Source organism: Mycteria americana, chromosome 2 (genome assembly GCF_035582795.1).
Source record: "Mycteria americana isolate JAX WOST 10 ecotype Jacksonville Zoo and Gardens chromosome 2, USCA_MyAme_1.0, whole genome shotgun sequence".
Classification (NCBI taxonomy): Eukaryota; Metazoa; Chordata; class Aves; order Ciconiiformes; family Ciconiidae; genus Mycteria; species Mycteria americana.
Genome location: NC_134366.1, coordinates 17,648,132 through 17,669,988, shown reverse-complemented (window position 1 = coordinate 17,669,988; position 21,857 = coordinate 17,648,132). Strand labels below are relative to the sequence as shown.

General features: G+C 48.9%; 1 protein-coding gene across 3 annotated transcripts in view; it reads left to right on the top strand.

Annotated features, from left to right (window-relative positions):
* Nucleotides 1-21,857, top strand: part of JCAD (junctional cadherin 5 associated) — a 66,655-nt gene that overhangs the window by 30,268 nt on the left and 14,530 nt on the right. For 2 of the 3 annotated variants that reach the window (XM_075492558.1, XM_075492556.1), the window contains exon 2: nucleotides 19,752-20,110. In XM_075492558.1, coding sequence (XP_075348673.1) covers nucleotides 19,812-20,110 — 299 coding nt within the window. In that variant the 5' untranslated portion in view covers nucleotides 19,752-19,811. Of the gene's footprint in view, nucleotides 1-6,548; nucleotides 6,640-19,751; nucleotides 20,111-21,857 lie in introns of those variants that run through there. The other variant, XM_075492557.1, reaches the window with a different exon arrangement.

The window sequence follows — 21,857 nt, the reverse complement described above, 5'->3', positions numbered from 1 at the left end:
GTAACTATAGGCTCTTTTCCCATCAGTATATATTTTTGTTTGTTCCTTATAAACCTCAGGGCTTCAGTTGTATCTTACAGCAGTGATTTTCACAGCATAACGATATCAGTGGAAGTAAATAAGAATCTTTCTGTCAGTACTGTATTTGGCATCTTCCAACTAATTGTTTATACATATACATTCAGGAAAGGGAGGAGACATTCCCAAGCCACATCTCCTGTTTCTACATTACTTCACATACCTTTATCACCCTGCCCCTTGTGCATCTCCTCCCCCAGGTGCCCCACTATTTCAGACTCTACTCTCCCACATAAAGAGCTGCTCAGCACACACGATGTGTTTGCGAGTTAAATTATCTATATTGCTAAGAATATGTTTGCAGCTGTTTTGAAGATGAAGTTGCTTTTTTTCAAAGTAGATTTGCAATTAGTTTCACAAAAAAAGGCAAAGAATTTTTAGCTAATGCCTGTAGGCAACCTGAGTTTGCTCTCATCCTTCGCTGTAACTCCAACAGGTCAGTATCTGCTCTCACCACAGTAAATCTGGAGTCACAGTTGGATGGTGCTGAGGCGTAGCTTGAAATTCGGTGGGAGGACAGGGTGCATCCTACTGTTTGATTAGACCTGCACTGGATATCGAGCATGACCCAATGGGCTGCTGAGTGTTGGCTGGTAGCTGCTGACCACGCACAAGTAACGGTGAAGTGGGCATTTTCTCTGGAGATCATCAACATCTTGTGGTAACACATGAGATCCGACCAGGGTCTGCTTTTCTTTTACCTTATTTGAAATGTGTTTTCCATCAGCACTAGTTCACAGAGTGATGTTAACGGGATCCACATCTCTTGCTAAGCCCTTCTTTTTGACTAGAGAAATCAAGCTAAAACCTTGCCTGTGCTTGGACAAAGGCCACTTCCCAGCTGCACCCATTTCAGCCACAACCGCACTTCCCAGTGTCTGCAAGACTTCACTCCTTAATGAGCGAAGCTCACATCACTAGCAGAAATGACTATGTGGCCGTCACAGCTTGGCCTCCATACATACCTTTGTGGAGATCAATGGAGCTGCAATAACATCTGTATTGTAGCGTTCCTGTACCCTTGTATGTAATACCTCAAATCTATATTACTTTATTAAGCAAATGCAGGGATTAGCCTTCTCTAGAGTATTAAGCATCCAAATTTTAAACTAGGAAAAGTAGGACAGATCCAGCACCAATATGCTTTGCTAATGCGTACCTATTCCCCTTTCATCTTCCCCTACCTTTAGGGATGACCCTCTCCATCCCCAGTCCTGACACCTTGCTGGGTGGCCAGCTGGAGCTCCTAATCCTTCTCGAGAGCTTTTCAGCTGAACGGACTGTACAAATATTTTGGTCAGGAAACTCTCCTGAAAAATGAGGCCTAACTGTTCTGTTCCTCAGCTGGGCGACGGGGGTAATTACTGTGATAACTTCCTGTCTCTCCTGGGTGTTATGATGAGAAACTCATTAATATTTGCTGAGTACCCTGAGCCAAGTCCTTGAATGAAAAGCTGTAAGGATTATTTTAACAATACTTAACACTTCAAAAAGTGCAAAGCAAACTTCAAAAGTTTTGGGAGCACTACCTAATTTTCCCAAATGTAAACCAGCTAAATTCTGAAGGGTAATTTGTGTGCCACACCTCAGCCTTTTCGGCAGTCTACACAATGTTCAGGTGTCTTCACACACAGTATGCGTGTACGCTTCCTCTGTGTTAACTATTATTTTTTGGCTTTTTATCCCCATCTTTTCCTTCCTCCAGCACGCATTTGTGTGTCGTACTTTAGGACTCTGAGGTACATCTAACAGAGATGGTAGCTGAGTCCTTACATTAAAGGAATATATACTCCGTTACTGCATTGAACTATTACTCCTCCCCAGCAGCCTGTGGCCTAACACCTTGCACAGACACTGACTGCTGTGCATTAAATCGTCCTTGCAGAATGGTCACCACCCGGCATCGTGAACTATCTCCCTCTATTCAATACAGACCCACACCCACCCCATCTGCTTCTTTGGGATGCTTAGGAAGCGATAAAGTAGTTCAAGAACTGCATCGCCAAATACCAGGTCAAAACACAGCTGAAGAAGCACCAAAGAACTGGCAGATGAAAACATCCCCTCTCCATGGCAATGCTTAGTGTTTCCCTTGATGTAGCTATAAAATATCTGAAGCTCCTCTATTTCAAACTAAAAAGAGGTGCCAATTCTATAAACAGGTGATTACTGGCAGGATGGGTAATGTGACATGTTTTCTTGCAAAAGGGTAATAGCTGTTTTGTTTATGACTAGCATCTGTTCTAAGAAAGTTTAATATATCATGGCTCTAACATGCCATATAGGACGGACAAGAGGAAAAAATAAGCACGGGTTTAATAGCACATCTGTGGCTAGTTAGTTATGGTAAACTTCAGGTATGTGGTGATTTCAGCGTATGTTCCTAAATACATTCCCGGCAACTGGATCTAAGACAAAAACTGTTACAGTCTTTCAGGGGATAATTAATGCACCTAGTCACTTCAAACCACACCAAATTATGAAGAAATCTGCTTGATTTCAATGTAAAAACCACTAACGCAGGATCACCTCCAGAAATGAGGCTCAAAGCCTGCAACAAGCTCAGTAGGAATGGCAGGAAAGCTCTGGCCCTGAGCAGCAATGCTGATGATGGGACATAAAACATAAACAGAGGACTCCCGATCAGGGAGGTTTTGAGGCCAGAGAGAATTATAAAGGCATAAAGCAGCAATAACTTGCACCGAGCAGAGCAGGACTTCCCATTCACTCATCACACAGCAATGGCACGCAGCAGTGCTGTTGCTGAAGAGCTGGCGAGCGTGCAGCATGCCTGTGTGTTTTTCCTTTTCCCTTCCCTGTGCATTAATTCATCTGTATTTCCCCCATCTGGCCTGTCTCTCTCATGTTTGTGTGTTTCTGTTTTCCACGATTTCTGTCCATAATGGCCACTCACTCAGACTTGCAGGCGCTGCTCTTCATCTCCCGAGGAGCCGAGCCCTGGCGTGCCCTGCTCACTCAGGCACACGGACCCACTCTACTGTGTCCCGTGAGACGCTGATCTGAACCCGACCTCTGAGACACAGGGGACGGCTTTACTGCGTGCTGGGTTCATGCAGCCCCTCCGTGCTCCTGTCCAGATACCTGCCTTTGCCGCACACAGCCACCGCTGGCGTTTGATCCATGATTTCTTTGCCCTTCTCCTTGCCCCCTGCAAGCCATGCAAAGCAGAGGGGCAATAATGGCTCTCTCCTCTGTTGCCCCATCGTGTCACCCTGCCCCATCATGCTGATTTTCACCCATCTCAGGAGTTCTCAGTGGCAGGGAAGAGGCTTTAGTGCTCTCTTCTCTTCCGCAAACCCCATTTGTATGCTTCTCTCGCAGCCATGTTTAGTTCTTCCAGCCTTTTCGAGGCTGAAGCTCTAAACTGAAGAATGTCCAACTACGGTCCCTTCTCCAGAAAGAGCCAGGAGAGGGAGATCTCCCCAGGTGGCTGCAGGACCGTGGGCTTTGCAGGGGAGCAATGCTCCATCAGTTGTGCACATTTACTCTGACCACCAAAAAGCAGAATTGCTTTCCTGCCTCCTCCGCTTTTCTTCATCCTTGCCTTTCTCCTGGCAGTCATGGTCTGCACTGCAGTAGCCACCTGAGACCACAACCCCACTGATCTGGGCACTGAGCTAAGGCAAAACCAGAAGCAACATCTGCCCAAAGAGTTTGCTCTCTAAGAGGCAGAGGGCAAGATGCAGCAGGAGCAAAGGGAGGCCCTGAAAGCTGCACGGCTGCTGAGGAGCACAGCCCATCACAGCACTCAGACTTCCCAAACCACAGACTAATGGCTTCATGCATTACACCTGCTCTCTGGGCAATCCTGCTGGGACACGGCTTGGGGCTGCCAGCTGTCATTGGTCGTTACCTGTGAATCCAGCCCGAGAGATCCCTCAGATTGTCTCAAAAATCATGCAATTTGCTTTCTGGTGTCTGACCGTGGAGCTAAGTTCAGCTCAGGTTTTCAAGGCTTTTCTCTGTAACAGGACAGCTAGAAGCATGGGCGGCTGTTTTCTTTTTTTAGGAGGAAAGCTCTGTTTCTCAACTCGAGGCCCTTTGACTTGACTCGAGGGAAATCTTCAGTGACTGCAGGACTCCAAACAAATCTGCAGAAGTGCCTTCTTCCAAGGGCTGCACCTCCCTTTGCAGCCCACGAAGTATTCTCAGAAGAAGTATAACAAAAAATACCCCCAGGTGCAGAGAGGCAGCTCTGAGGTGTGCTGTCCCCTGTGCTTTTATTGCACTCTCCACAGGCTGTGACCTCCGGAAGACAAAAAGATGTCCCTTCCTTTCACCTTGACATTTGTCAGTAAATGATCCAGATTTCCTCTGCTGGAGCGGCAGCTCCAGCCTGTGCTCCCCCTCTTCCCATCCCCTCAAGCCAGTGCTGCAGCAGCTTTCCCAACGGAGAGCTGCGAGCTCCGGCAGCGAGGACCGGCTCTGTGCAGGGCCTCGTAACTACCCAACAGGGAGCAAAAGCTTTTTGGCTCGGGAAGGAGGGATGTAAACAGGACTGTCTCTTACAACCAAGGAGAGCAAACAGCTCTGAGCTGCAGCCATGCAGATGAAAAAATCATCCTGTAATTTTTTTTATACAAGGCAGTAGAGACAGGTATTTAAAAAACCCACAACTCCCAATTTGCCTGAGTCAAGATATTTAAATAATAAACCGTAACTTGTGCCAGCATGGCTTCCTTGATGAAAACCCGTGCTATCGTCACACCCACAAGAAGCTGCTCTGTGACAAAACCTAAACTTTCTACTGATTGACTGTGTCAGCTACAAGGCTTTACCATGGGAAAATATGGGGGGTTCCCAATCAGGAAAGCCACAGAGAACTCCACAGGTACCCTGCCAGGGGTGGGTGTAAGATGCCTGCACGGGGTCCTGCCGGAGGTCCCCCTGCCACCGGTGGCATTGGCCTTGGTGGACACCTTGTGTGTCAGCGGCTGCAGGCTCAGAGCCTCGCTGCTGGAAGACAAAAGGAGATGTCTGTAGAAAAGCAGGTCAATGACGATTACTCCCAGCGCCCTACGAAACCAGGGCACTGGGAAACCTGTACTCGGTTCTGGGCTCTCCTGCAGACTTCTCCCCTGACCTTGGACTCATCACATAACTTCACTGCCCTTGTTTTCCTGCTATTAACTAGAGCACGTATTGAATAGGACTCGATTTATGAACATGTGTAAAGCGCTTCGATAGCCTAGGGTAAAAGTCAATTAAGACATGGTAAGCAGTTGATGGGCCCAAGCAATTGTTGAAGTAAATGATTCACAAACATACTCTTTTGAGAGTGTCATTAAACCAAAACAGGTTTGCAAATTATTCACCTGTTTCTAGAGGCTGAATAAATGATGGAGGGGGAGAGAGGTGGGGAAGCAGGCAACCAGCAATGCTTCAAAAATGCTTGCGGATGTCCCAGTGAAAACCATGGTGAGGACAAGCCCTTTGGGCATGCAGCCACATGCCAGCAGGCACAGTGAGCTTTGAAAGGGTCCCTCTCCATCCTTGATGGACCCTAGTCTCCCCTTCTGAAGATTTTCCTCATGCTGAGAGAGTTGATGTCTGTCTTCTCAGCTGCGCTGTGCATTGTGCTCAGCTGCAGAGGGAGGGGGCAGGAGGTGCCTGTTCAACTTTTTGGAGAAAACAACCTGCCCCATGTAAGAGCGTGTTCCCGGCAGGGCTGCCGCTGCCGGGGCAGGCTCCTGGGTCAGGCCCTCCTGGCTTACGTTTCTGGAAGGACGCACTGCTGTTGGACATGTCCCAAACTGGCTTTGCAGCTAAGTGTCCACAGAGTGGGCCTGTGACAGGCGGGCTTTGGTGCTTGAAGCTAACCAGACCTTCTAGGGCTCGGCTTTTTTACCTTGCAAGTGCCTCACGCACGTTTCACCGCTGGAGCAGGACATCAGCTCCCCAGTGCACAAAGAAACGTGTTCACAGGGATGGATTAAAGGAGAAAAGCGCTGGATCCCGGGCTGGGAAAGCAGCGTGTAACGCCTGCAAGGGCCGGTGCCTGTGGCTTGCTGAGGGCAAAGAAATGCTTCTCCAGGCCGTAAGCATGGCTCCGCGGGTGGGGGTCTGATGCACCGCTGCCCCGGGAGCTGCCCCAGCCCCACGCGTGTGCTGGGGACCCTGTGGGGTGATGTGGCCATCGCGCCCCAGCCGCCGGGGCTGCTCTGTGCGGGGCGGATGCAGCGGGAAAACAACCACCGTAAAAAAAGGGCAAAAAATTTAAAAAGCGCGGGGGGGGGGGGGGGGGGAGTGAAAAAGAAAGAAAAAAACCGTCTGTTTGGTGGAGGAAACGGCGCTTCTCGGCTGGGATGCTCCGTGCCAGCGGCGGGGGGAGCGCAAGCAGCACCGGGCGGGGCGGGGGGGGGGGGGGGGCGGGACGGGGCGGGGGGGGGCGGGCGGGGCGGACGCCCCGCCCGCCCCCCCCGCCCCGTCCCGCCCCCCCTCCCCGCCCCGCCGAGGGCTCGGTGCCTCCCGGCTGCCGCGGCCGCTGAGCGCGGCGGCCCCAGCCGCTACCGGAGGGTCCTGCGGCGATCGCCCGGAGAGGTGAGTCCCGGCAGGTCGTGGAAGGGGGGAGCGGGGACGAGGACGCGACGCCGACGGGGGGGAGGCTCGGAGGTGTCGCGGGGCGGGCACCGGGGGGGACGCATCCCTCCGTGCTCCGGCTGCTTTGCACCTGCTGGTCCCCCCCCCCCCCCCCCCCTCCAGACCCCCGTTTCTCGAGGGGCTGTCTACCGGCACCCCCAGCCCTGCACAGGGCCCGGCTGCCCTGGGGAGCTCGGCTTGAGCAGCAGTCCCGGGGAAGTTGGTCGGTGCCGGTCGCCGGAGCCGCTCACCTTTATTTCACGCCTGTCGCTGCCGTCCCCGGCGCTCGGGAGCGGGGCAGCGGCTGCAGCTCGGTGCCGGCTCCCGTTGACACCGAGCGGGATGTGGCATCAGGGTCTGAAACATCAACTGCCGCCCCTCTCGGTGTTTGTTCTTATTCCGGTATTTACACAGCAGTCGAACAGATCTTTGGGGTTATTTCCTTTTCGGTGGTTGTTTCAAACCATGTACTGTGGAAAGGAGATGAAAAAAAGCTGTTATGTCAGAAGGAGATCTGTGCTGTTATGTCATTTCATAATTGCCTCAGAATTACAAATTATGGCTTTAGTCTGCCACTGGATCTGTGCCAAAGGACTCTTGCATCTATTAAGGGTGGGTTTGGTTTTTTTTTTCCTTTCTTTTTTGTCAAGAGTTGAGAATAATGGCTTTTTTGTGGCATGGACCCTACATGTTAAGTTACTCCAGCCCCTGTCTTTAAGTGAAAATACGACGTAGCTGTTCTGAGTAGTCAGTCTGATCCACACAGTCAAGACATTAAATCTTGGCTAGCGACAATGAGAATTGTGTCCTGCCGAAAACTATTCAGCTACACTTCTTTGCATGAGCTGAAGCATTTTCTCTTTGTTACTTTAAAAGTTCTGATTGTGCCTAGAAATGCTATTGCTGTTTGTGGGTAACAGACACATGGAAAATAGCAACCTTCCAGCTTCAAGCTAAAGAATATCAGATTGATGACAGACAAGGGCTCTGCAGTTCAGAGACGCAGCCATGCAAGAGCCTCAATTTGTGCCAGCGCTTAGTTTGTAATCACAGAAGCTAGATCTGCCTTACACTGCTATGCTCTTGCAGTTCTACCACTCACCATGGTACCACTTGGAGGAAAGAAGCGTGGTCCTGCCAGCTATTCCCTTTGCCAAGGATGCTGAGGGCAGCAGGAGTCCGGAGGAGGTCAAGGCAGGTTGCTGCCACGGGGTAGAGAAGCTGGGCAGGGCTGTCCTCCTCAAGGCAAGGACGCTCTCCTAAGCTGTGCCACCGGGGCATGTTATAATACCAACTAAAATACCAGTTTAGTCTGTTGTTTCGAAGGCTGGGCCCACTTCTGCATCCTCCCTTCCTATGGTGGTGTTCAGGATTTCTCCATGCTCCAACATGTATTCGCCAGCTCTTGGAAAAGACGATCATTCAGAGTCTGCTGGGCTGTGTGTATCAAGTGGCTTATTACAGTAGTATATTGTTCTTTAGATGCATAATTTCACTGGCCTCTTATGACCTAAAAAGCACACAGAAAATAAACAAGGGCATATTGTTCGGTGGGGAAGGATGCAGAAAATTCTTCTGCCTTAGCCGTTAGTTAGGGAAAGATTACTTTTAAGTGTTTCTCCTGATTGTCAGAGAAATGACATGGCACATGTGAGCTTGGTTTTTGCCAAGCAGGCTTTATTTGGAAGGTGAGGCATTTCTGAACTTCTCGGTCACCTTGGAACTAGTTACGAGTGCATAGCAAAGTCCTGCCCAAATCTTCTCTTCTAATTAATTTGGCCAGAGGCCATCCTAATTAACCTTGAGGGAGTTCAGGGGTGGGAGAGCTTGGTATGAAACAATTGTTCTCTTGTAATTTGCTGTTCACAATGTGTTGACCAAGCCACGAGCTGCATCTCTAAAATCCTCTGGGTCTCTTGCTGAAGCCATTACACCGGTTTATTTGGTTTTTAACAGATGTTGTTTTCCACTTCTTGAGTGGAAAGGGTTATCTCACTTTCTGCAACCTTGTTATTGTGCTTTGTTTGAAGAGCCAGTGGACTCGGGCTTGCTGGGGAAGCTTACTCACCAGTTCCAGCTATGAAGGAAGGGGTTGGTCAGCCTTTCATCAGTCTTGATGCAATCATTAAGGTCTCTATGTGAACTGATGGCATCTTTTCACATCTACCTAGAGACAACCCTCAGCTCTTCTGGTATTGGCAGTGCCTGCAGAGAACAAAAATCAGCAGCGGCCTCTTCGTCGCCCAAGTGTATTACAGTTAGGATATTAATAGAATTTGTCAGCCCTAACTTGGACCATCTCAAATGGTGGGGCAAGGGAAGGCGGTTTGCAATCTGAGCTAGTCGAAAAAAGAAAAAAGTTAAAGCTGAGTTCTGCTTGTTGAAAGTGCCGAGGGCACCCTGCAAGTCTCCAAGTGTGTGACGAAGGGGGAAAAATCAACAGCCATTTCTGGAATTTTAGGATGGCCCTTCTTCCCCCATCATGACGGTGGCTGCTCACCTTGTTGGTCCAGGGGGCTCATCCGTGCTCAGGAGCTGGGCCACCTTTCACCAGCCTGGGCTTACCTCACTGGTAGGCAGCTGTGCCCAGCACACGCAGTGCCTCAGCGGCAGGACAGCGCTTGCGTGTAGGCTTCTCGAGTGTCTGTCTTATTTTTTTTCTATGCTAATGCGTACAAATGCTACTTTGGCATTTATTTTCTGGTAGTGCAAGGGGTCGGGGGGAAATCCTGCTGAGACGACAAGGCAGGACACACAGATGCAAGAAAGAAAGATCAAAGGCGTCTATAATACAGGAAGAAGCAGAAGGTCAATCCAGAAGAGAGGGCATTTGATTATACATACAAGGGTAATATAAAAGGGATAACAACACAGGAGAGGATGGAAATGTCTGAAAATGAGTAAACAAACAGATGCGTAAGACTATGCTGAGAATTTATTTACTCCAGCAGACACAATCCTTATCTCTTTCAAAGAGGAGAAGACCACACCAACCTTGGAGCGCCTCTGCTCCCAGCCACGTTTGTGAGCAGGAGAAAGTGTTTGTTTACCGATCTCTCCTCCGTAAGTCCTGGCCTGATGGGCCGGCCCGTCCTGCTGTGATTAGTAGGATGCTAATGTGGGCAATCCTTTTGATCACAGAGCCCAGGCTCTATAAGTCATGTCACTGTCACCTCAAAGAAGTTCAACTACGTGATGGATCCCTTATTAAAAATTTGTACTTTGAAAGATTTAATACAGTTATTACTGAGATCTTTTTTTTTTTTTTGGTTTGTACAGATGGAGAGCTTTTCTGTTAAAAAACATGCAAACAATAATAATGATCCATGTAGTCCTAGCGTGGGAGTAGCTTATTAGCACTTTGCCATAGGTATTTTAGGTGGGATGATTAACCCTTAACATCTTGATTTTAAGATGTGAGCAACAAATGTGATTCCATGCGCTTTGTTCCACCAGAGTGTATTGCTCTGTACAATAGCATCGTAAACAGCATGGAAGCATTCGTCTGAGTCCTAAAAAATATCCTCTTCTGCAGTTCCTTTTTGGGAGGGATAGAGTTGGCTAATTACACTTTGTTTAATAAATGTACTATTTTGTTCTCCTGTTGTGACAAACAAAAGCTGTCATTTGAGGAAATATACCATATGCTGCCAATTGGTCGAAGGACTGGTTATATCTGGAGCACAGAGTAGCAGTGAGTGCTCTTCAACAATTGCTCCTTCTCTGAAAAAAATCTGGACCGATTTCAGTGGAGTAATGTGCTGCTCTGTCATCGGTGGAAGCGAGCTGTTGACATTTTGAAAACCAGCTAATACGAGCAGCGGTATCTGTGCATGCTTGGACGTTTCCTCTCTTCCTTTATGCGTTTACTTCTATTTGGATGCTTATGAGCCTCAGCGAATCAGTGCTCAGTCGGGGCTGGATTGGTCCATGGCAAATTTAAAAATCAACCATATTTCAGATACGAACTCCTATCCGTGCACCGTCAGATATTTATTTCATCATTGTGTGAACGCAGTACTCAAACACCCACATTACTTTAAAAAAAAAATCTAGCGCTCTACCATTTTTTCTTGGCGAATCTGAGAAGGCAAACTTTGAAATATGACCTGAAACCTCCTAACAAATGGGGCTGGCAACCCCGGGAGAGCAGCCGTCACTCGTTAAGGTCTCCCCAGGAGATGCTCTGCTCTCTCTTTCATGCCACAGTGGGTTTGCTGATGCATCTGCACCGGTGAGATACAAGACAGGAATAACTACCTTCTGAGAGTTAAATAAACTCTTCGAGACTCGCTCCTCTTCTCCTCCCCACTTCCTAATTTTATTGGAGACACGTCGTGTCATTAATTTATTCTCTGGCACAGTTCCTCGGTGATTTCAGTCAGGACTTTTTGCTCAAAGAATGCAAAGAGGATGTGAGCTGTAATTTGCACTGTCTGTGAAAAGGAAAAAATGTGAACCCTCCTGCCCATAGGTAATGAGGGTTAAACACAAAATTTCACAGATTTCTTTTCACTTTCGGTGAGATGAATGGGAGGGACACGCAGGCCTGGGAAGATGTGCAGACCCAACACAGAGTTGGCTTATCTTCCAGCAATGACTTTGGCACATCTTCTTCCCATGTAGCAGCAGAGATAATTGTGCATTTAGCACTAGTGGCTTTGAAGCCCTCAGTGTTGGCTGAAATGGGAACTTTTTTGAAGCTTTTTCTGGTGTGTGTCCATGATCTGATACAAGTCCTCTGGTCAAGACTGTTCTTGTGCCTCCACTCAGGTCATCTACTGCCTCTTCTCTGTGCGAGATCCTTCAGTGTGAGTGTGTCTTTTGTGTCTCACTCTCCCTATCCCTCCCATCCCTGGAGGAGAGGCAAAGTTTCTCTTCCTACTAAATGGTGCTTGCCGCCTTGCCAGGCCTGCCCGTCCTCGGCACCCTCTCACTCTTCCCTGCAGAGCAGAGGATGTCAGGACAGGGGGGTGCAAGGTAGGTCATTGGTGGCATTTTGTGATAAAGTGTTCGTTTTACTTTGGACAGTAGTATTGGGGAAAAGCCACATTGTAATTCAGGCAAGGTGGCTATTTATAAGACTGGGAATCTGGTACAGAAGGGTTTTGATTTTGTTGGAGAGAAGATCAGACTGGTAAACAAAGTCTTGTGTACGATGTATGACCCTGGGGAGCTGTGCTTCCAACCCTACTTCTTTGTACATCCCCAGAGGGCTTCAACTCCCCAAAACAAATGCACTGATCCTGCTCGGCTGTATGTGGCTTACCATGGAGGTACATGGAAGTTCATGTGAGCATACAAAGCCAGGGAGCCAGCCCCATAGGAGAGAACGGAGGCCAACAAACTATAATTGAGGAATCAAGGTGGGAAGAACTCAATATTTGAAATATGGAACCTCCAGGTGTGGGGCATGCCAACAAAACAATACCTTTGGGGGGGGGGGAGGAGAGGAGGAATGTAAAAATCTTTAGTTTCCATGCCAAATCCCTTGGTTCTGAGGCAGAGTCTGCTTCATCTGCACTGTTCCTGGTAGATCTTCATTTAGCCTATTCTTGAAAACCTCTGTTGATGGAGATTGACAGCCTCCCAGCGTAACCAGTGGTTAACTATCATCATGGCTAGACAGTTCCTCCTAATATCTAACCTAAATCTCCCTTGCTGCATGCTAAGCCAGTCCCTTCAGTTTTCCACATCTGCAGGGAGCAGGACAAGATTATCACTGCCTTTTAGCAGCCTGACATATTTGAAACTTGTTATCATCTCTCATCCTCTCACCCTCACTCCTCCTCCCGTTTCTTTCAACTAAACAAGCCCACTTCTTGTACCCTCTTCTCAAGGGGTCACACTTCCTAAACTTTTAATTCTTGTGAGCAAGTGGGAGGGAGCAGCATCTCGCTTGAGGTAGGGCTCAAAACGGGATATAGGGCTGAGAGGAATAAAGAGCCTGACGTGATGCTCCTCTTAGTACATCTCCAAGCATATTCACCTGTGTGTACCAAGCCCTGCGCTACTCTTGTCGTCTCTCTTTGCAGCTCTAGCCCCCAAGACTCCTTGCCATACTGCTCCATTTTGCACTTTTGCATTGCATCCTTGTTCTTCACCATGGTGCTTTACGCCTGCCTGTATTGAATCTCAGTCATTCATTTCAGACTGGGTCTCTAATTTATTAAGATTTTATTCTAATTGTAATCCCTGAAAATGCTCCCAGCACTCCCTACAGATTTGTAATTATAATCTTTATTCTAATTTACAAGTCATTAGTGGAAATAACGAATAGAGCAAGACCCCAGGCACAGACCTTATGTAGCTTTTCAGGTTGACATTGAATTTACTAACTATTCCTTGAGCACAGATACAAAACATTTGTATACCCACCTATACCTAAATTGTATTCACCTGGTTTGCATGTAAGACTATCACATGCATCCATCAAAAGCTTTCCTCGTTCCAATGTGCGACTTCTACTGTTTTTCCCTCCCTAGTCACTCCGCTCCCAACTCCGTCAAAGAAGAAAATTAAATTGATTAGACTTAATTTGTTCTTGACAAGTCTGTGTTTTCTGGTTTCTCATGACTTTATCATGTGGGAGTGGATGCAGCTGCAGTGCGGGGTGGGAAGCAGGGAGCTGGAAAGTCCGCTGCTCCTCCTGGATCACATACTCGCTCCCTCCCGCTCCACGATAAATCGACACCTGCTATAAGTATTTACAAGTGGGTTGAATAATAATTTGTCTGAGTCAATATCAAAGCCAGGCTGTCTGGTCTATGATACCTCAGATCTGTCTCCTTCCCCCTTTTGTTTGAAGTTAGAGAATATGTTTGCCCTTCGCCTATCCTTTGAGAATTTCTAGGAGGTATTTACTCATGGCTTGGAGGCTGCCCTGGCTAGTTCCCTACTCCTTCCTTACTCCTAGCCTACGCTTAATTAAGCCCTGCTGAGTTGAATACATCCAACTTACATTAATATTCTCTAATCTCTCTTTCCCGTGTTCTAGACTATCTTTGCATTAATTATCTAATATTTTATCATAGTGAACATTATTGTTGAAGGCTCTTCAAGCACATGAATTTTATCTTTCCCGATGGAGCGTGTGTCTGCAAGCCAGTGAAGGTGGTGGTGGTTGTTTCCGCAGCGGAGGGCAGGGGCACGGCGTGCCGAGGCAGCTGCACACACAGCAGCACAGCAGCCTGCCGCTTACAGTCCCATCTGACTTTATTGTCCCAAAAAAAGATGAAATGATCAAGGTAAAAGCCTCATTTAATGTGTTTGGTTTTGATAAGCTGTCTCATATGCACACATGCAAAACCAGAGTGAGAAAACAGGAGCGATTACGATGGCCAAAGACTTACATATTCTCCTGGGATGTAGCTCAGGGTTATATTTAGACTGAGCGAGTAGTACCATCTAGTATTGAAACTTCTACTACAAGAACCTGTTTTCCATTGCTGTAGTCTGTCAGGCTTTTATCACTTGATCTGAGACTTTCAGGTTGTGTCTCTCTCTCAGGATAAATTTATTTTAATATCATCAGCTAAACCAATTCAACCATTTCCAAGGAAAACTGGGGGGGGAGGGGGGGTGTGTGTGGAGAAGGAATGTTGTTTTGCCCACATTAAAAAGGGGAAAGAAAAGAAATCTTCCAGCTGTTTGATTGAGAGCTGCAGTGCCATCATGTTCAGAAACAGGATCTGTGGTGACAAGGCTCGAAGACGTCCATGCATGTTCTCGCCAGACTCCTCTCTGTTTCTAGCTGCTCTGTTTTCTGAAGATTTTTTCCTCCCATCCATCAGCACCTCACAGCATCTGGTGCTGAGCAGCCCGCTCGTGACACAGCCCTGCGCAGGGACAGCGCTTGTGCCCTAACCGCTCCAACAGACGTGCGAGCAGAGCATGTCTGCGTAGCCCCCGCGCAGTGCCCCTGCCAGGGCTGCAGCAGTGGAGCTGGATTGTCCCCAGAATGACAGCTCCTGCTTTTTCCAGGTAAAGGTGAGACAGGGTCTCGGACCTGGGAGCGGAGAGCAGGCACGGAGGTGCTTCTGCTGGAAACGTAGGTGGGACAGAGGCTGGTTATCAGGAGGGGAAGGAGGAAAACTGGGGTGAGGGATGTGAACAGAGGACTGGCGGGGAGAAGCTGTAAGGGCTGCAGGGCAGGGTGGGCTGGTTAGCATGGCGGTGGGCTGTGCGGTAAGAGCGGCCGGACTGGTGGGACCAGGAGACGGGAAGGCAGGGGAGGGATGCTGGGGGGCAGCGGGAAGGACAGGTGGCTCTGACCGGCCAGAAGGTTGGGAAGTGGGAAATGAAGGCAGCGGTGCACATGGTGGTGAGGAGCTGACAGGCGTGGGAGGGAGATGGGGACTGCCTGGACAAAAGCGTTCGTGCTGGATTAGATAGGCAGAGGGACAGAGGAGAGCAAGGTAGACGAATTACTGCAACCAATTTTTTGGCTCATCCCATGTCTTCATTGTGTGGGCACCTGACTTGAGACACTTGGCTTGATGTGGAGAGGCACTAGGTTCTTGCAGCAGTTGCTTTGAACGTACCTAGCTCAGTTTTAAGGCTAAGTGCTTTGAAAAATCAGATTGTAGACACTTCAGACTGGGTGCCTAGAGGGGAGAGGGTTGTTTTCACTTTAGACTATCTACATAAATATTTCTGTCTGGCACATGTCTGATACGAAATGGGAATAATGTCACCCAGACGTGAGTGAAGATAAGCTAGTTTAATGTGTGACCCATCTGGATAATATGCTTTGTAATTCAGATGCTTGTTAGTAACTCTGTCTTCAGAACAGTGTTTGGATAGCTGCTGTAGATAAAGCCTAGGAAGACTAGCATCACCTAGCCTGCGTATCAAACGAGGCAGGAGTCCTGCAGACTTCAGTAGCCTGAAGTCATGTAATTACAGACTGCGGCAACTCCTGCGTCCATGCAGGGTGCCTGGATTTTGGCAATTCATGATGTTTGTATGCTTCATTTTGCAATATGAATCATGTTCCTTTGATGTTTTCTTTTCTGTAAAGTTGTACAGAATAACTTGCAAAGATGTTATAAATAGTTCTGCAGAGGTGGGCAGGGCAAATCATGCGCAACAAGGAGTTTCAGGGGTCGTATTCCAACAGTTAAAGGGTTGCCACCTTCCATTTTATTTCAGGTAGCAGAGGGCAGAGAGATGTAACAGAGGACAGCCAGGGCCAAATTCTCTGTCGCTTCTGGTCTCCCACCCAGTATGTGGGTGCTGTGCCAGGATGCTCTCTGGAGCCAGGGCTGACCAAAGGAGCACACTGATGGGCTGCTCTAAACGCCATGCAGAGAGGGTTCAGCGGCATGCAGGCCATTTCAGAGCACAGAGGGAAGAGCTGCTTCTGCCACTGCCGCAAGTGTTGGCATTCATCATCGCTGGTACTGGTCATCGTACAGGTGGGGGTGGTACTCCCCAAAATAATAAGGCTTGGGAACCCCTGCCACTGAAAAAAACCTGCAGATAAAGGCAGACTATCAACAGAAACCAGCGCGTTTCCCCCACTGAGAATGGGCTCCGGCAGCAGCTCAGAGGAAACTCTAGCACCAGATTTCTTCAGGATGTCTTTTGGGACTGCTTTGGGCTTTTCTCAGGGCCAGAGATGAGATCGCCGCTCTTGGACAGAGCACCCCGAGCCGAGGTGCTCTGATGACGTTTCCATCTGGTGGTCCCATTGTGTCCCGCTCGCCGAGGCTGCGGGTCCCCATTGTGTCCCCGTGTACGCGGGGGCTGATGCCGATTTCCGCCAGGCAGCCTGCGCTTGTTGCTTTGCATCTGAGAGTGCTGCTGAGAAGTTTCCAGAGAAAAGCTTGGCCCCTGTTTCCAGTGTAATGCAGAGTTGTACCGGCTGACGGGGACAAGTCGGAAACACTGGCAAGATAGCAGGCATCCTCAGGAAGCAAACCCTATCAGAAAGCACTGATGTCATTGGCAAAGAAAACAAATGAGCGCTGGAAAAACAAACTGTTTTCCAGCGTTGTTGATCTTCCCTCAAATTAGAAGCTCTGCACAGCCTTTACTCTTTGGCCCAGTCTGACAGATTATTTACAAGACAGTGCTGCAGCAATGGTTTTGTTACTCCTGCCAATCCAATTCCTTTGATTTTATTTTTTAGATTTATTTATCTAAGGGAGGGTGGGAAGAGCATCCCAGCACTGCAGCCAGCTTTGGAAAGCTGGCCAGCATCCTTGCGGACGTTGGGTGCTGACATGGTTGATGTCCTGCAGGCTTTGCTCGGGCAGGGCCTCCAGCTCCCCTGGCCCTGGCCAGCTCCGATGTGGGGGGACGGTACCTCCCTGCGACTTCTGCGCAGCCCTTCGAGGCAGGTGTCCTGACAGCGTCCGGGCTAGCGGCCACCCGCCACCACTGCTGCTGGCTCCTTGGAGCTTGTGCCGTGGGCACGGAGCATTTCTCCGTGTGGTGGGTCTGGGATAGCTCATCGGGGGCTTTGGTGCCAAGGGCACCGCGGCAAGCAGAGGGGTGCAGGCTTCTCGGGCTTGTTTGTTCCCATTGCGGAGCTGCGATGGGCACAGTGATAGCATCCCGCTCCCAGCCGGGCCTTCCCACTGCCCGTAGCACTGCGGGATTTTCCCTTCCACACGTGATAAGTTTGCAGAGCAGGAGGAGACAGTCGCACCAGTTCCTCACGGTTCATTTCCACACCGTCGCTCCTCACCACCGGTGCCAAAAGGAGGATCAGAGTAAACCCCACGGGCTGGAGGTTTCTTGCCCACTCGCCTTTGCCTCTCTGATGCACCATGGCTGCAGCGGGCGGCAGAGAGAGGGTTAAGCTGCGCTCCAAGCCAGCCTGACAATAATAGCAGGAAAAGCACATTTCTTCCTTACACCTGCGAGCACTCAGATGGGCTTTCTGCTGTTTATGGTAGTCACATTGGATCTTTCTCTTGTTAGAGGCTGAACAGCTCTAGCAGCCAGCTGTTCCCCTTGCTCTGCTCGTACCTGGCTCCTTGCACGGTCCGGGGCGGCAGGTGGATGGAAAATCAACCTTTTAGGTCAGCATTCAAAAATAATCCACAAAGCCTTCCCTTCCTTCCAAGAGGGAAGGGTCCTGCTCCTCCCTGCTTTCTGCCTGCTTGTACTTACCGCTGGCTCGCTTACTCAGAGCACTTACTGGGAATTTGGAGTCCTGTTCTAGCAAGGGATAGTCCTAAAATATCTTCGGCACAGAGCTTTATTTCTCTGTTTTTAAAGGGTGTGTAGTGTTACATGTGTGAAAAGGGAAGAGATTCATTAAGCACTAGAGACAAACCGGTTTAAGTGCTCAGCAGGCTCTCAGGCTGAAAAGCCACTTTTGCAGCGTTCCAGGTTACCAGTTAAATCGTGGCTCTGCATAAAAATTGTGCGCGTTTTTCCACACTGTGGGCTGTCCTCGGGCGAGCGCCGTGGCCGCTGCGGGCAGTGCATGGCAGAGGCGGCTGGAGGGTCCCTGTGTGCCCGGGAGCCACACGCCAGGCTGGCCCGGAGTGGCTGGCCAGACCGGCTCTGCAGTCTGCAGAGCATCCAGGAGACAGGGCGGGAGCAGAAAATGGATGGGGCGCTGGATAGGCAAAAAGTGGCCATAATATATGGAGTGCTGCACCACAGAAACTGCTTTATATTCTAAGCCAACCCATCAACTCCTCCGTATACGTAGCCTGAGAGATTCAGTACTAATAAATGTGCAGCAGCCATCTCAGTAGTTGCTCCATCTAAAGTAAATTATTGTTAACAGCAGTGACCAAAGTTCTCTTTCTTCTTGCCCAAGGAGAGCATTAGAGCCCGGTGTAGAAGATGCACTTGCTTTTCGTTATATTTGCAGAGACAATCTCCTTTTGAGCAGCTGCCAGTGCTGGGCTCCTGTCCCTTAGGTAGGCCTGCTATTACTAAGGATGCACACTACTCACCAGGCATGTTAAATGAACTCTTCATGCAGGAAAATCATCTCGAGTGTTTTATGTTTTACATAACAAATCTATTTCTGTGTGTTTCACTTCTTTATGCACCTTTTTTCTTCTTTCCTTCTTCTGGTAACACAGTTCCAACAAGGAGGAGCGTACCAGAATGGCTCCATTGTTGTGCACAACCTACAGAACAGATCATTACCTTCCACTCATTTTAAAACTCTGGAAGAATGGGTATTCTGTAATTGCCATAACAAGCTGGGAGAGTGCTATAGACAATAGAGATTGTTTCTGGCCAACTAATTCAGTTTGCTGAATCTTTGCTGTAGTCAATGCAGAACTGAGGGCTGTCTCTGGGAAGAAAAGTCTTGACTGTCCCGTGTCTTAGAAATCATTGAGACACAATAGACACGGGCATCTCAGGTTGTTTCCAGTCATTTTACGCAGTGGAAGTGTGCTGTAAAAATAGACCATACTTGAAATCTTAGGTTTTGTATTATTCTAGTTGAGGATTACTGATTTCCAGCAGGCCAACGCAGGCCAAAAAGAAAGTAATCTGTAACAAGGACTGTTCAACTAGGGTATTGCATGATATTACCTGGGTTTCTCATGTGGTTGCATAATTCATTTTTGTTCTCATGCATATTTTGTCCTTGTTCATGTGAACATTTTTTCTTAATTGGAATATGCAGAGCTGTAGGGAGAGGCGTATTGCCCTGTAATCTGCTCCCTCCTCCTGCAGCAACTTAAAACATAATACAGAGCACGCTTCTCCATGACTGGGGAAAAATTGTTTTTTAAGGAAATGCCTGACTCAAATTGTGGGCTTACTTCCGGTGCAAAGATTTTTTTTGAGATCACTTAGTGAAATCTGAAAGCCGCAATCACCAGTGAATTCTTCAGTGAAACGGACTGAGTCAGCAGCAGCACGGCATCTGCTGCTTGGCTGAGTGCACGGAGGTGTATTGTCTAGGGAAGGTCAGCACATGATTCATCAGCATCTGCATGCACTTTGCTTCACCTATTTTATTATAAGGGTGGAAGACTGAGGCCAGGGGATGAGACTCCTAGCTTCAGCAGCCTACCAGGTGATCAGAGGTATCTTTCCTTGTTTAAAGGGGCCTTCTGTTTGTTTTTGGTTTTGTTTTCCAGGGATGGGTCCTGCTGGAAAGAGCTTTCTGATGGCACAGCTGTGAGCGAAACCAGCACAATATGTTCAGTGTTGAGGACCTCCTGATTTCTCATGGATACAAATTGTCAAAAAATCCCCCTGTGTCATACGAGAACAGATATGATGGATACCGGCATGAAATCGCAGGAAACAGATCTGCTCAGAGAACGCTGAACGGGTTTGAGGCAGAATCGAGAGCCGGGGCATACAGCAAGAAACCTCTCGTGAAAACCAACTCGAGCAGCACTGAGAGCAGCCATGGGAGCCAAGGGAGGCAAGCAGGTCCTGGTTACCACCGTGACCTTCAGGGTTTGTCCACTTTTCATACTTCAGAAGGGGGGTAAGTTTCAGCATCATGCCATGGCTTTGCTTTCTCCTCCTTTTGGTCCTGACAGATAACTAAGCATGACCCTAACCCTTGACACCATCTTCCTGTGATCCTTTCCTGCTCCCATACTAGTGACCATTTCCACACACTGCAAGTCCACACGAAGCAGTGGCACATCCATTCACCTTCTGCTAGAGCAAGGCCTTTGAGAATATTGGGGTGATGGGAAGTGGCTGAGTGTGGGAAAATTTCATTTACTAATACAGTCTGTATCAGAAAGGCCTTTCTGATGGGCTTAGAAAAGCTCAGTCCAAGTACCGTAAAAAAAAGGGGCAAAAGCTCTTCCTTTTCTTCAGTTTTAAAAAACTGGACCCAGCTTCTTCTGCCACATACACACCCTGGTTTTTGCTGTAGATTCAGCCACGTGCAGCTATCGGTGGGTGTTCCTACATGCGGCAAGGACTCCATTGGGTTTTTTAAGGCCACTCTCGTGGAGTAAACATGAGAAGGTGCCTGTTCGTTGCTTTTTAAAACAGCTCAAAGCCAGTGGAAGCTCTTGTTGTCACTCCATAAAATGTGCTTGTACAACTGTGGCTTGCTTAACAGGGAGTACGTGCATGCTGGGGCTGGGGCAGCTGGGCAGGAAGAGCTGTGTGTACACACCGCGGCTCGGCCATTGTTCTGCGGCTATTTGAGTGCTGCAGATGAACAAAGGAAAGGGGCTAGAGCAGGACTGGAAGCCAGCCCAAATGTGACGATGATTTTTGAGGAAAAGCCCCTTCCTCCTGCCGAATGGGCTTGAAACTGAAAGCAGGGGAAAACGCTGTCGCCTTGGGAGCTTGTCCTCTTACGAAGACCTTCAGTAACACGTGGCAAAGGCACATGTCCCCTGACTGCTGGGCTCGTCTGCTCTTTCCCTTCATATCTCTTCCCCTTGTGAACCTGCTTGCCTGGAGCAGGAATGGCTCCTGGCTGCCAGCTAGGATAATGGGCAGGAAGAGAGGTAAAGCAGTCCTAGGGCAGCAAGTCCCAGCCGCGGTGAAGGTCCCCAGGTGGAACTATCCCTTCTGGAGAAGGAAGGAGAGGACACAAGTTTAAAGGTGGTAAGAAGGATCCTTCATGGTGTGTTTTGGGTGAAGGAAACTGGACGACAGTAAAGTGAGAAAAGATGCTGAAAAAGAATGAAACGGCAAAAGGTTTTGAAGCAGGGGAAGAGAGTGTGCAGGGGTGTCAAGGAAGGTGATGCTTGGCCTTGGAGCAGAGTTCACAGCGTGGAGAAAAACCGGTGTGAAGAAGGTATGGCTGTGCGAGGCTGGAAGCGACCGCAGTGCTGCCGGTCCCAGGCCCTGTAAGGCAGAGCCTGGCGGGGGCACGGCAGGCGGGAGGGCTGCTGCCTCCCGGCCTCCCGCCTCTCCGGGGCTCTGCGGGGCCTCGCGCGCCCGCCCCGTGCCTCCGACGTGGACGTGGCAGAGGTATCTGTGACTGCTGGTGTAGGCTCAGTACAAAATAATGCTCTCCGACAGTTTAAACGTCTCTTTCTAACATCTCAAAACGCAAGGGGTGAAACCTGTCAGTCTACAGTGTAGTTACGTATTACATCCTGGTTTTAAAAAGTGGCTTTTCCCCATAAAATAGGGCATGCAGCCCCGGAAATGGCTTTGTCACACTTCCACAAAAATAGAAATCTTTTCTGACTGTTGTTGCTACAGCAGACTCTGATTCCCAGTGGGCCTGTTGGGAACTCCACAAGGCACTAGCA